Source organism: Schistocerca serialis, chromosome 8, assembly GCF_023864345.2.
Source record: "Schistocerca serialis cubense isolate TAMUIC-IGC-003099 chromosome 8, iqSchSeri2.2, whole genome shotgun sequence".
NCBI classification, from domain to species: domain Eukaryota; kingdom Metazoa; phylum Arthropoda; class Insecta; order Orthoptera; family Acrididae; genus Schistocerca; species Schistocerca serialis.
Genome location: NC_064645.1, coordinates 519,038,019 through 519,053,999, shown reverse-complemented (window position 1 = coordinate 519,053,999; position 15,981 = coordinate 519,038,019). Strand labels below are relative to the sequence as shown.

At 38.7% G+C, this 15,981-nt stretch overlaps 1 protein-coding gene across 1 annotated transcript in view; it reads right to left on the bottom strand.

Moving 5' to 3' along the window:
• LOC126417102 (dynein beta chain, ciliary-like) overlaps positions 1-15,981 on the bottom strand; it is a 739,775-nt gene that overhangs the window by 710,183 nt on the left and 13,611 nt on the right. Inside the window, exons 2-5 of the mRNA XM_050084997.1 lie at positions 4,731-4,885; positions 4,421-4,613; positions 4,164-4,300; positions 3,075-3,193 (exon numbers count right to left, since the gene is read on the bottom strand). Of these exons, the coding sequence (XP_049940954.1) occupies positions 3,075-3,193; positions 4,164-4,300; positions 4,421-4,613; positions 4,731-4,885 (604 nt within the window). The remainder of the gene's footprint in view (positions 1-3,074; positions 3,194-4,163; positions 4,301-4,420; positions 4,614-4,730; positions 4,886-15,981) is intronic.

Sequence of the window (15,981 nt, the reverse complement as noted above, 5' to 3'; positions counted from 1 at the left end):
ATTTAATTGGTTTCAACTCTTTCAGTTGTTTCTCTATGCATATAAGACTCTATGTGATGGTCAAATGACAGTATGTTTGTATGATTCTCTTGCATAACGATTTTTGCAGTTGGTGCGTACAACTCCGAAGTATACACTAGCAAAGAGTTGTCGCCATGTGAGATGGTGTACAGGAAAAGTATGCCATCACCATTTGACATGATTAACCAGGAGGAGGCAGGAAAGGAGACAAGGTACAGGAGTTTGCTAGAATGGTGAGGGTAGTATGAAAAAAATATCCAGTGAGATAATACTAAAACACTGGAGAAGCAGGAAGAGACAGTGAAGCGATTAGTGGGAACATTACCTCAGTACAAAGTGGATCAACAGGTGATGTCAAGCCCACATACTCTGAGGGGGACAGATGAAAGGATCTGTAACTTAATACCAGGGCCTGTGCCAACTAACTGAAATTACATTACTGGTAAACACGAAGCTGCAGCTGCCTACAGGACTATAACTGTGCACATGTTAGGCATCTACAACCATCCAAATGTGCAATGGAAGCAATTCTATGAGACATATTGATAAAATTGAGGAGAGAGAAGAAAAAGAAGCAGCTGACCGATTAATTAACTGGTACGTAGTGTGATTTTTAAATATTTTTCTTTTGTGGATAGTATAGGGTATTAATATTGTTTTGGATGGAGTTATATGTTTGTGTTAGGGTAAGTTTTTTTCTTAAGTGTATTGAAATGTGCTGTTCAGAGACAGCAGCCCTTTGGGGAGAAAGGAGGTGATTTGGTCCCTGTCCTGAGGTTGCCATGCAGGAGAAAGGCAACAGAAGAAGAATGCTAGTTTTGGCAGTGCTGTACCTCTTTGCTGGAGGTGGAACGAGAGCACTGTAGAGCCAGCACCTGGATGGACATGTTTTGTTTTCCAGGCAACCAGATGTGTCATTATCCAGCCACACATGGTCATCAGGGTTAGAGCACACTTATCTGGTAAAGTTAGCAGAAGTTGGGAAGTCTGTGCAAGTAAGGAAGGAGGGGTGCTATCATTAGTGAAAGATGGGGATGGAGATGAGGATATGGTGATCACTGAGCATGAGCTTCGGCAATGCCACAGCAGAGTAGTCACCATATGTCCAACTCATGAAATTTTGATGAGCAGGGGTATCAGCATCATGCAACTCTTCAGGTGTCAAACAGACATCCTTGCCAAAAATATGTGACAGAACTGGAACCATATTTTCAGAAGGCAGGTTTACATTGGATTTACTCTGTGTACAACAATGTAGTGGTGGATGCTAATTGTTATAAGTAACGAAAACTCATGAGGTAAGATGTTTTGATTTACAAGGTAGTGGACTGATCAACAGGGCAATGTGTGATATTATGGGACCCACCTTTCATTTGGAGCTACTGTCATGGGAATTACTCAGCTAAATGTGATACAGCCACAGCTGTATTGGGCCAATGAACCTCTAGACATATAGTCCAAACAAAACCTTAATTTCCTCCACAAATCTGGGAACCTAGCCAGAACCAGTCATTAAGCCACATGATAGCAGTCCAGGAGGGATGGCTCACTGCAGAACAATTGTTGCAGCAGGTGGAACAGTATCAGGATGGTAAATGTCAGGTAACTGTGACCTTGAATGACACAATTCCTAGCGCTGTAGTGACCCTGAATTTACTCTGCCCAGCTTTCGGGTGTTTCAAATGGAGAATTGTGCAGAATGCCAAACCAGGACTAATAAAAGTTCCTGTAGACTGGATACCCCATATGAAAGGTAGATTAATGAAGTCAGGGATTAATACAGTAATTTGTTTAGTAGTTAAGAATAGTCAATTTAGTGTTAGGTACTAATTTTACACATTAAGGGTAGAAGTAATTACAACAGAGAACCAGGTTGGGTAAGACTTGATGGACAGGGTGTTCTATGTAGGGGATGGCAGTGTAGTGCTGTGATCCAGTCTTTGGTCAGAAAATTATGTCTCAAACAAAAGTAAGAAGAAGTAGCATGGAAGCATCATAGAGCATTGTGTTAACAGCTGTGAGTCAGCAGCTGCCACATTTGGCAACATGTGGGTCACAATAACAGACTCACCCGTAGATTGCCCAGTGAGGACAGTTAAGCTCAGAAGGGGGGGAGACAGAGAAGCTGAGGAGAGGTGGCTGGAAACTTGGAGGGAGGCGGCACGTATCCAGGATACAAAAGTGGGAGGCAGAGGTCACGATGCGTGAGATAGGAATGCAACACATGAGCACTTTTCCATATCTAGTGCTCTTTTTCATTTTTCTGTGTTGATGCAGGATACAAAAGTGGGAGGGAGAGGTCAAAATGCATGAGATAGTAATGCAACACACAAGCACTTTTCCTGTCTAGTGCTCTTTTTCATTTTTCTGTGTTGATATCAACTTCCATAGCCTAATTATTGCAGCTTTAAAATGCCACCTAGTTTCTGAGATGGAAGCATCAGTGTTCTGGTCCACAACGCTCTGTCATTTGTCAAACACTAGTAAAACCTTTCATTTCTTCATTACACCCATACTGACTAGTTGTCAAAGTTTCTCAGTGCAAAAATTAGTTAATTGAGCTTAGAGGTTGGCAAGATCAACATGATTCAGTGACAGCTATTCAGGGTCAAAATTTATATTTACATTATTTTTGGCAAATATTTTCATTCTTTCATAACCACTTATTATTGCTGCTATTATTGTTCAATTTATTGCCCTCAATATTTTCAAAAGATCTGCCAAAATTTGCCAGTGATTGGAGAAGTATTTGATGCTTTTATGTATGTTATGGCCATTGCAACTGATTATACTGATATTCGTTGGAGTAATTAAGAAAAAACATCGAAGCCATGATTTTAAAGGGTTAAATTTGCAATCAAACCACAATCATTCCTCTTGTAAGTCCAACACATTGCTAGTATATCCCCACCTTGCAGTACCCAAAAGGTGAAATTACAGTTGGAACAGCAAATAAGGCACATTTATCCAAAAAACTGTAATATGTTACTTACTTCAAAGAAATAAAAATCAGTTACAACTCTACAACATAAATAGTTATGAAACAAACTTACTAAATGAATTCCAGTTTAGGGTATCTAGTGCTTCTTGTATGAGGAAGTCAATTTCCTCAACTTCATCACTTATGATTTCAAACTCTATCGGATTGCTTATTCTTCTTATTTCATTGTACCTGTCACCAAAAATTTTGTGTCATTACTTGACAGTAGCATACCTTGTGCAAAAGTTACTTATTTGGAAACAAAAATCGTACCTTTATTCACTGGAAAAGGCCCAGCATAGAAACTATCAAAATAGTTTAGTCAAATATCCAAAGAATCAAGGTACATGAATTCCTATTTCACCATTTGGACCCTCCCACACTATAATAATTTGCATGAGCCCCAAAGATGGGAACTTACTATCCAACATGTACTTGTATCCCGCTATCCTATTCATTCTTTACTCAGTTACTTTTTTATGCTCATCTTCCCCCTTTCCTTTTTTGGTTTTTCCTCTCTCCTTGGTCACTCCTCCAACTTCTTACCTGAACTAGTTATTAACCTTCTCATTCATCTTCCTCTTAATATATCTATACTTCTCACTGTGTCTTTTTATCCTCTCTGGAATGAAACTGGAACAAAGTTCATCAGCATATTACCTTTGGCTTGCTATTCTTTCTGTGTCTCACTCTCCATCTTTGTCCATGTCAGTTGTCATTTAAGTTCCTTTCAACTTTGGGTCCAAGCTATTTACTTCTACTATTGAAACTTCCCCTTCATACCCCTCCTTCCTTCATGGGAGAGGAACTAACACTTCTAAAAGCTACTTTTAAATATGTTTATTGACATTGCTTGGGATTTCACCTCCTAAAGGTGGGGTACTGGCAAACCATTTTGTCTCCTAGTAAAATTAGTTTTTTCAAGCTTACACCCCTGGGAAACAAAAGTATCTTGCATTAAGACACTGAGTATGCAAATATACAGAGCAAAACCTGTAGTTCAGGAAATAGTGACTTCTAAAATGCAGCTAGACCATGACAGTCAATTCAGAGAGATTAATGCAAGATATCTTGCACCCTAAAATGGAGCACAGGAAAGACAGATAGAAAATGTATTTTAGGATAGAATTCACTTAGTCAACTGTTATGAAATATTTAATACCATTCCATTGTTGCATTGAGGTCAAATATCCAATCACGTAATTCTTCGTTCCTTGCATATAGATCAACAGCTTCTTGAGGCAAATTTTTCTCCCCCATCATATTTAGATAACGCACCTCACAAAGCAGGGTGACCAACTGCAATGAAGAGGTGCAGCTATAGAGTACATATAAAGCTTTTACCCTACAATAAATGTATCACAAATGTCATCAGAATAAAAGTAACACAAAGCATCAAACAAAGCACAAATATATCACCTCTTGATCAAAGTTCAATGTAAGAGACATATCAGGACGACGTATCATGAGTGTCTTCTCCAGATTTTCATTGCAGATTCTGGGAACTTGAGCAGCCCATTTTCTGAAAATATGTCTTTCAAATCTCTCCAGATAACTCAACATTTCATCATGTTTCTTATATATATAATTGGCTTCTTCAGTTTCTGCTAATCTGAAAAATAACACTGAACGTCTCAAAGCTTGAACATTTATTCGAGGAATTACATTTCCATCAACATTCCCCCATCTGTCAAGAGCACAGAGATGAAAACAGTTTACTAATACTTACGGATGATCAAGAGCTTTCAGTGTTGCCACATCAGGGGAAATCCTTTCTCGTAACATAATGATCCTCATAATTGTACCACCAACTGGGGGAAAATTGTTATCAATAGGAATTTCTCCTTTTTCTTTGTAACATTTCAGGTCTTTGTCAAACATAGCCTGAAAGAGAAAACTACTTTTATCATGCACATTATTTGCACTTACAAATATTATATTTACTCAAGAAAAAAGTATCTGCTTCTCAGCCATCAGATCCACTGAACCGAAAATGGGTATAAGGAGAAGCGTACTCTCACCAGATTTCTACTCAGATGATAGCCTAGCCATGGTGACTTATCCTCCTTTTTCCTGATGACACACTAATATCTGAGCGACTCTAGGACTAGGATGTAAAGCTGGGCAGCAGATCCAGTTAAATGGCAAGTAAGCTAGAGTTTCCAAGTAGAGTTCTCTCTTCAGCTATCTCTGTTACTATTGTGGGAGGTAATAATAAGTACAAGGTCGCCCAGTACACATGGAGCGGGTCAGTAGATGCGAAGTTACCAACTAGTATGCTGCCAATGGCTATTTTTAATACTGTTATAGGAAATACTAGGAAACAAAGGTGGAGTTCATTTGATGAAAAAGAGTGAACAGACTTCCACAATGAGTGTTGTGGAATACTTGACTTGCCACATAGAGCAGAATTTTCTCCAAGAATATTGTGTTTTTATCAAAAGACATGTTATCTTCAGTTGGATGCTCAGTCAGTGAGTGTCAGATTTTAAATACATAAGATCTGGCACTTGATATCCAGCTGTTCCTGGAAATTTCCTTTCCTGTCACTTATCATTTCTTTCATAATAAATATTAATGTGTCTCTGGTACTAAGTTCACTTTAAACAGCAGTCTCTCCTTATAAATGGATGAGTGAGTCAGTTCTGAAGTTGTAAAATGCAAGGGCATCCTACCTCCAAAAGGATAACGCCAAGAAGAGCACTGCATCATTCAAAATTGAAACTGATCTGCAAGACGAGGACAGGTTTACCTTTTTATATGAAAATTAAGCTCATATGTGTAGCAATTATTGTAAGGAGATGAGGAAAACAATACTATGTTTGTGGAAATGATGATTATTTATGAGTTACTGCACATTTAATGAAAGTAAAATTATTCCTTTTAATATAATTTGCCAGAGCTAACATTTTTTCTTATTACATAACAGATGAGCTAACCAACAGTGTCACCACCACAGAGGTCGATATTTATACAAAGAAATTAAAAGAACATTTGGAGGGACAGAAGATCTGAGAACTTCTGCAATGCCTAGTCATTAAAGTTTCTAAGGTGTAGGTTCAGAATCCTTATAAGGATGACATGGGCATTAATTTTTTCTAGCAGTTTCACATTAAAATGCATCTTGCAATGTATCCTCTGAATAAGGACATGGTCTGAAAGCTCAGCTCTTGTTTAGGTGTAAGTTCAGCACAAACTATTAACCAAATTATGCAAAAAAATTGCACAGAACCATCCTAGATGTGATATTAATTTTATTACTTGAAGACTAGTTTCAAGCCTAAGCTCATTATCAAATCATCCACTAAGCTATGCAATAACATAATACAGGCCTATTCATTCCAGTTAAACACATATCGTAAATTAGTGCAGGGCTGAACTTCACTCATTTAACTGAAAGTTCAGTTAGGTGAATGAAGTTCTGCTCTGCACTAATTTTAAGATGTAACTAAGGAATATTTGACTGGGAACAGGTAATCATATCCCAGATTTGTTCAACACATAGTGGTTCCACCTGCACTAGTAAATAATTTAATTTTGTAGTTTCACTTGTTATGTCATTTGTAAGGTGTCCACAATCAATTACCCAATGATTAACACATTCTTACCTCACACAGCATGATAGCTGGCAAAATAGATTATCACTAATGCTAAGCAAGTAAAGAGTCAGCTGAGTTCAAGTTTGGAGTCTGTCAACATTTCTTCAACATTTTATACTGCACTGAGGATGGTGTGTGGCAACCATTATTAGTGTGTGACAACCTACTAAAAATTATGACCTGTGATGAGATTAACCATAACTAGAAGTGTGAGTCAAAAGTATTGCCTGCCTTATATTGTGTCTCAATAGAATAATAACTCAAATAGTGTAAAACATCTTGTCATTGGTTATTTCAAAACTCTTTATCACTGTGTGAACATCGTTGAGCAGCTGCACTCTGATTAGAAACAACTCCTAAAGCAGCTAAATCCAGTTAGCACTTATCTATTAAGTCACAATATCATCAAAATTAAAGTTTGGCTGCTGTTTTCGTTAACAATAATCAACATCATATTAATCGGGACTGTTTCATAGTGACATAAAATTGTGTTTCAGCTTGGCAGAATTTCACACTGATCTATCTCACTTTTCCTGGAGCTACAGCACTTTATTGGCAGTGTCCATGGTCCTCTAATTTCTTCTTGTACTTTCTCGATCACATCAGGGTAACCACTTGTAGCAGCTTAATCCTTAATTTATATATTTAGTCATCATCATCATCATCACTTAAGACTGATTATGCCTTTCAGCGTTCAGTCTGGAGCATAGCCCCCTTATAAAATTCCTCCATGACCCCTTATTCACTGCTAACATTGGTGCCTCTTCTGATGTTAAGCCTATTACTTCAAAATCATTCTTAATCGAATCCAGGTACCTTCTCCTTGGTCTGCCCCGACTCCTCCTACCCTCTACTGCTGAAACCATGAGTCTCTTGGGTAACCTCGCTTCTCCCATGCGTGTAACATGACCCCACCATCTAAGCCTGTTCGCCCTGACTGCTACATCTATAGAGTTCATTCCCAGTTTTTCTTTGATTTCCTCATTATGGACACCCTCCTGCCATTGTTCCCATCTACTAGCACCTGCAATCATCCTAGCTACTTTCATATCCGTAACCTCAACCTTGTTGATAAGGTAACCTGAATCCACCCAGCTTTCGCTCCCATACAACAAAGTTGGTCGAAAGATTGAACGGTGCACAGATAACTTAGTCTTGGTACTGACTTCCTCCTTGCAGAAGAGAGTAGATCGTAGCTGAGCGCTCACTGCATTAGCTTTGCTGCACCTCGCTTCCAGTTCTTTCACTATGTTGCCATCCTGTGAGAATATGCATCCTAAGTACTTGAAACCGTCCACCTGTTCTAACTTTGTTCCTCCTATTTGACACTCAACCGGTTTATATTTCTTTCCCACTGACATTACTTTCGTTTTGGAGATGCTAATCTTCATACCATAGTCCTTACATTTCTGATCTAGTTCTGAAATATTACTTTGCAAACTTTCAATCGAATCTGCCATCACATCTAAGTCATCTGCATATGCAAGACTGCTTATTTTGTGTTCACATATCTTGATCTCACCCAGCCAGTCTATTGTTTTCAACATATGATCCATAAATAATATGAACAACAGTGGAGACAGGTTGCAGCCTTGTCTTACCCCTGAAACTACTCTGAACCATGAACTCAATTTACCGTCAACTCTAACTGCTGCCTGACTATCCATGAAAAGACCTTTAATTGCTTGCAAAGTTTTGCCTCCTATTCCATAATCTCGTAGAACAGACAATAACTTCCTCCTAGGAACACGGTCATATGCCTTTTCTAGATCTATAAAGCATAGGTACAATTCCCTGTTCCACTCATAACACTTCTCCATTACTTGCCGTAAGCTAAAGATCTGGTCCTGACAACCTCTAAGAGGCCTAAACCCACGCTGATTTTCATCCAATTGGTCCTCAACTAATACTCGCACTTTCCTTTCAACAATACCTGAGAAGATTTTACCCACAACGCTGATTAAAGAGATGCCTCTGTAGTTGTTACAATCTTTTCTGTTTCCATGTTTAAAGACTGGTGTGATTACTGCTTTTGTCCAGTCTGATGGAACCTGTCCCAACTCCCAGGCCATTTCAATTATCCTGTATAGCCATTTAAGACCTGACATTCCACTGTATTTGATGAGTTCCGACTTAATTTCATCCACCCCAGCTGCTTTATTGCACTGCAATCTATTGACCATTTTCTCCACTTCCTCAAATGTGATCCTATTTCCATCATCATTCCTATCCCATTCTACCTCGAAATCTGAAACATTACTGATTGCATTTTCACCTACATTGAGCAACTCTTCAAAATATTCCCTCCATCTGCCCAAGGCATCCACAGGATTCACCAGCAGTTTTCCTGACCCGTCCAAAATACTTGTCATTTCCTTCTTACCTCCCTTTTGAAGACTGCTAATTACACTCCAGAATGGTTTTACAGCAGCTTGACCCATAGTCTCCAACCTGTTTCCAAAGTCTTCCCAAGATTTCTTCTTGGATGCTGCAATTATCTGTTTGGCTTTGTTTCTTTCTTCAACATAACTTTCTCTGTCTACCTGAGTTCTAGTATGTAGCCATTTTTGATACGCCTTCTTTTTCCTTTTACAGGCTGTCTTGACTGTGTCATTCCACCAAGCTGTTGGCTTCATCCTACTTTTACACACTACTGTTCCAAGACATTCTTTAGCCACTTCTAGTACTGTGTCCCTGTACCTTGTCCATTCCTTTTCCAATGACTGTAATTGACTACATTCAACTAACTGGTACCTTTCTGAGATCGCTGTTATGTACTTGTGCCTGATTTCCTTATCTTGAAGTTTCTCCACTCTTATCCTCCTACATATGGACCTGACCTCCTGCAGTTTCGGCCTCACAATCCCAATTTCACTGCAGATTAAATAATGATCAGTGTCATCAAAGAATCCCCTGAATACACGTGTGTCCCTCACAGCCTTCCTGAATTCCTGATCTGTTATTATATAGTCAATGACAGATCTGGTTCCCCTGCCTTCCCAAGTATACCGGTGAATGTTCTTATGTTTAAAAAAGGGGTTTGTGATTACTAAGCCCATACTGGCACAGAAATCCAAGAGTTGTTTCCCGTTCCTGTTGGCCTCCATATGCTCTCCAAATTTACCCATAACCTTTTCACACCCTTCTGTTCGATTTCCAATCCTGGCGTTAAAATCACCCATGAGCAGAACACTGTCCTTGTCCTTTACTCTAACAACTACATCACTGAGTGCCTCATAAAACTATCCATCTTATCTTGATCTGTCCCTTCACAATGCGAATATACTGACACAATCCTAATTTTCTTGCTAGACACTGTCAAATCTATCCACATCAGTCGTTCGTTTACATACCTTATCGCAACTACGCTGGGTTCCATTTCTTTCCTGAATGGAACCCATCGTAGTTGCAATAAGGTATGTAAACGAACGACTGATGTGGATAGATGTGCCAGTGTCTAGCAAGAAAATTAGGATGTGTCAGTATATTCGCATTTAGTAGGAAATCTAATTCAACCAAACTGTTTTTGACAGTAACTTTTCATTTCACACCTTACGTCTCACTTCTTTATAATCCTTGCTCTTAAGAAAACTAAATGTAGATGCAATAACAAGCAGAAAGTGTCATACACTTTTTTAAAAATGTAACTGCTTGAAATAAGTAATTTACTCCTTAGACACTGAGGACATTAACATATATGTTTCCACAACCCCATCCACAACTACTCCTTTTATTAGTCATTGATTAAACTATAGTCACAAACAATGGCAGTAGAGTTCACACTTGTTCTACGGGCCATACATCACTCATTCCCTCACAGCCAGTGCATGTTCAGTAGTATTTGGTGTTTTGATTGCCCTGCTATGAATACTGCTGCCAATGTAAGCATTAAATGCAATCTTAGTGAGTTATTTAGTGAATTTTTATTCCATTTGTTGTGAGCCATTATTGCTGATGATGATGGTAAGCAAAAAATTATATATAACAACTGAGAGACATAATTTGCAGCATACACACTTTCTTCAAGTGCTGGGAACTAGCAACAATGCAAACCCCGTCCAATCATCGAACTGCACAAACACTATTGTTCTGGAATAGCACTATAGTTAGTTACGTGTTCAATAGATCATAATCACAATAAACATTATTATATCAAACATATCAATTAAGCAAACATAGAAAACATAGTTAAAAAATAATAATATGGCTACATGTTAGACATTTTTTCTCTATTAATGGCTAATTATTTCTGTTCAGGTATTCGTCTATGGTACAGAAAGAATTGTTATTGAGAAACATCTTTAATCTAGATTTGAAATCACTTTTGTTACCTCTCAGACATGCCATTTCCATGGAACATGGTCAAAGATTTTTGAGTCACCAAAGGGCAATGAAGATTTTCCATTCTAGTGTTGTACTTGTGAATACCTCCTTTACTCTCAAACTCAGATGGATTGTTGATAACACACTTCACAAATGAATAATTGTACTGTGAGACTGTGGTTAACATTCCCAGCTGCTTAAAGGGGTGTATGTAATATACATGTAAGTGAACCCTACATAATTACTGTCTGTTGTGTAATGAACACTTCTTGCCTTAGTGAGGAGTCATCCCAGTATATTATCCCTTAAAACAGTGGTTCCCAATCTGTGTTAGACCCTTACTCCCAAGTGCAATCAGACATTAGCTGGCACCACTACCCTCCCTCCGCCACCCTCCCACCTGCCATCTGTTGCCCCCCTCCCTCCCCCACATTGTCACCAAACTGTAGAATGAAAGACTTTTCTAGGAATACTTTTATTTTTTAAATGATGAAAGAGCAGCAATATTTAGTTTGGCAAAATCAAACAACGGAAACTCCAGGTAGGAATATCGACATTGTAGGAAAAGACAGATTGCTACTTACCGTACACTTACGTTTAAGTTGAAGACAGGTGCAATTAAACTACACTTACATAATGCTTCTGGCCATAGCCTTCATCAGGAAAAGAGAGGCAGAATGCCAACCTGAGACGCTGGAGCTGGCGGTCGTGTGTGCATGAGGTGCGCTTGGTTGTGTGTATGAATAGTGTGTGTGTGTCTCTCTTTTACTGACGAAAGCTGCAGCTGAAGTGTCTTATTTGAGCCTGTCTGCAACTTAACATGTCTTCTTGATGGTAGGTATCAATCTGGTTTTTCCTACATTATTGATATTTAGTTTTGTGTGTGTGTGTGTGTGTGTGTGTGTGTGTGTGTGTGTGCGTGTGTGTTAGAATGAATGATGAAGGAAATTGTGGAGCATCACAGGTGCTACCCATTACTCCTCCTCAGAAAAGAAAGCTAACTATCCACACTGAGAGTACAAACTTGCTACAAAACATGCTTCCCCTGCATTACTCCTTTAAATGTGGCACTTCCTTGACCTGCACACTGCAACCCTAAATAAAATCAAAGTATTTCAGATGTGTGCTCTGTATTTATTGTTTGTAAATCACTCCATTGCTGCACTCCTTACTGCTGAACTGGCAGAAATTGGATGATTTCTGGCTGTCAATGCTTTGTGTCTAACCACTCTAATAATAATAATAATAATAATAATAATAATAAAACTGTGTACAGCACTAGACTAGCTCTTATGTAGTTACTGCTGTGTTGCGCTGTCAATTACAAAGTGAGTAATGAAGTGATTTCTGGACTACCGCAGGTACTACCTACAACTTGGACAAGATATTTTCTCGAGATATTTAGTATTTATTATGCATATGTTCCGTAGAAATGTTGGAACACGTGAGGCAATATTGACCCTACGACTTATCTTAGAAGAAAGATTAAGGAAAGGCAAACCTACGTTTCTAGCATTCGTAGACTTAGAGAAAGCTTTTGACAATGTTGACTGGAATACTCTCTTTCAAATTCTGAAAGTGGCAGGGGTAAAATACAGGGAGCGAAAGGCTATTTACAATTTGTACAGAAACCAGATGGCAGTTATAAGAGTGAAGGGACATGAAAGGGAAGCAGTGGTTGGGAAGGGAGTGAGACAGGGTTGTAGCCTCTCCCCAATGTTATTCAATCTGAATATTGAGCAAGCAGTAAAGGAAACGAAAGAAAAGTTTGGAGTAGGTATTAAAATCCATGGGGAAGAAATAAAAACTGTGAGGTTCACTGATAACATTGTAATTCTGTCAGAGACACCAATGGACTTCGAAGAGCAGTTGAATGGAATGGACAGTGTCTTGAAAGGAGGATATAAGATGAACATCAACAAAAGCAAAACGAGGATAATGGAATGTAGTCGAATTAAGTCGGGTGATGCTGAGGGAATTAGATTAGGAAATGAGACACTTAAAGTAGTAAAGGAGTTTTGCTATTTGGGGAGCAAAATAACTGATGATGGTCGAAGTAGAGAGAATATAAAATGTAGACTGGCAATTGCAAGGAAAACAGTTTCTGAAGAAGAGAAATTTGTTAACATCGAGTATTGATTTAAGTGTCAGGAAGTCGTTTCTGAAAGTATTTGTATGGAGTGTAGCCATGTATGGATGTGAAACATGGACAATAAATAGTTTAGACAAGAAGAGAATATATGCTTTCGAAATGTGGTGCTACTGAAGAATGCTGAAGATTAGATGGGTAGATCACATAACTAATGAGGAGGTATTGAATAGAATTGGGGAAAAGAGGAGTTTGTGGTACAATTTGACTAGAAGAAGGGACCAGTTGGTAGGACATGTTCTGAGGCATCAAGGCATCACCAATTTAGTACTGGAGGGCAGCATGGAGGGTAAAAATCATAGAGGGAGACCAAGAGATGAATACACTAAGCAGATTCAGGAAGATCTAGGCTGCAGCAGGTACTAGGAGATGAAGAGGCTTGCACAGGATAGAGTAGCATGGAGAGCTGCATCAAACCAGTCTCAGGACTGAAGACCACAACAACAACAACAACAATGCATATGTCTCATTTTTATCATCAGTGATGCATGAGACAAAGCACAACATGTGTGTGTAATGGGTGTACTATGTGAGGAACCTGTAACCTCCACTGCATTAATGTTACTAATTGAGATAAAGTAATTATTGAAAACTTATATAATCAATATTAGAGCCTTACAAAATTGTGGTAATAGTAATGAACTTTCAAAAATAATTTAGTTTCATGACTGAAACAGAATCTAATCATTTAGTTTTTACCACCCAGAAGATTTCATTTTACCTCTCAGGGGGTAGTTACCCTCTGGTTGTGAACAACTGCCTTATGACATCAGTGAATGACAATATGCAAAATATGTTAACTTATTGATTTCTATATCTCCAAAGTTGGCAGTTATTCTTATTGCAAAAGTAGCTGACACTAAATGGTTTAGCATGGCTTCTAAATGGTTTTTCCAGATTTAAGTTTTCATGAATATGCACATCTAAGAACTTAGAACTTTCTACCCTGTTTATCATTTCTTGTTGGTATACTGTGTTAATAGGAGGTTTGATGTTTTTGATGGCATAAAACTGTATGAGCTGCATTTTTTCCAAATTTTAGTTATCACATTTGTGCAAAACCAATAACTAACTTCCATAAAAACAATACTTCATGTCTATGCTTCTCTTTTTTTAACAATTATTTCCAAGGGTTCAGAAAGTCTCCCTCTTTATGAAAGTCTCTCTTTCTGAACCCTTGCAACTAACAGCACAAAAGTTTGGCACTAGCATAACTCAATTTTTACGTACATTCTAACATCAAGTTATTTCCTATGCACCAGAAAATATTAGAAACAGATGGCATGGTGATAGGCAGTCCATTACTGACTGTCATGGCAAAACTATACCTGGAACACCTTGAAGCAAAGACACTAAAATCTGCCAAGTCAAACCAAAGTGTTTCTATCAATATGTAGACAACACGTTTGTGGCGTGTTCATGTAGACTGAAATATATCAAAGAGTTCTGGAAATTTAAACTATATCTACCATAATATAAAATTCACAATGCAACCTGAAAAAGAAGACCAGCTATCTTTCCTCAACTTGTTAGTTAAGAGAAGACTAGACGGATCCCTGGGTCACAGTGTACGCTGAGGTGACAAAAGGGCAAGGTATACTGACATGCACATATCGAGATGGTAGTAGTATTGTGTACACAAGGTGTAAAGCAGCAGTGCATTGACAGAGCTGTCAATTTTACTCAGGCAATTCATGTGGAAATGTTTCCAACAGGAATTAACAGACTTTGAACATGGAATGGTAGCTGCATGGGACACTCCATTTGGAAAATTGTTAAGGAATTCAATATTCTGCGATCCACAGTGTCAAGAGTGTGCCAAGAATACCACATTTCAGTCACTACCTCTCACCATGGACAAAACTGTGGCCGAAGGCCTTTACTTAATGACGAAGAGCAGCGACGTTTGTATAGAGTTGTCAGTGCTAACAGACAAGCAACACCGGCTAAAAAAATCCCACAAATCAATGTGGGATGTATGATGAGCATATTCTTTAGGACAGTGCAGCAAAATTTTAAGTTGATGGGCTATGGCAGTAGACGACCTACGTGAGTGGTTTTGCTAATAGTATGACTTGACTTGCAGTGCCTCTCTTGTACTCGTGACCAAACTGGTTGGACACCAGATGAGTGGAAAACTGTGGCCTGGTCAGATGGATCTCGATTTCAGTCGGTAAGAGCTGAAGGTAGGGCTTGAGTATGGTACAGGCCCCATGAAGCCATGGACCCAAGTTGTTAACAAGGCACTATGCAAGCTGCTGGTGGTTCCATAATGGTGTGGGCTGTGTTTACATGGAATAGACTACCATATTTACTCGAATCTAAGCTGCACTCGAATCTAAGCCGCACCTGAAAAATGAGACTCGAAATCAAGGAAAAAAATTTTCCCGAATCTAAGCCGCACCTGAAATTTGAGACTCAAAATTCAAGAGGAGAGAAAAGTTTTAGGCCACACATCCAAATCGAAACAAAGTTGGTCCATTGTAATATGAGACACAATTTAGGTCGAATAAATGACGATACAGCTACAGTAGTTTGGTTCAAGTCATAAGCTTAGCAGTTAAGCTGTACCAGGTAGCCATTGATATGCATCAGTCGCTCCATCCGTATTTATACAAGTACCCTTCCTTTTTCACATGCTTCGTCTGGTTTGAATTGATTGCTTATTTTTCTTTGATCTGATAAGTGCCGTTCTCTTTGTTATAGGTGTTTACGTCACTCTAAGCTGAAAATGCATTACTGTACTGTGTCATGCATTGTTTGTCGCATTCTGATAATGAGTGTTTACGACCTGTCGCCGCTCGCGGCATGGCTTGGTTTTGTGCACGCTACCGCCGCTTACAATTTTAAAAAGAGAAAGAGAGAGAGAGAGAGGAATTGCCTCATTATCGAAACAGTGGCAAGATACT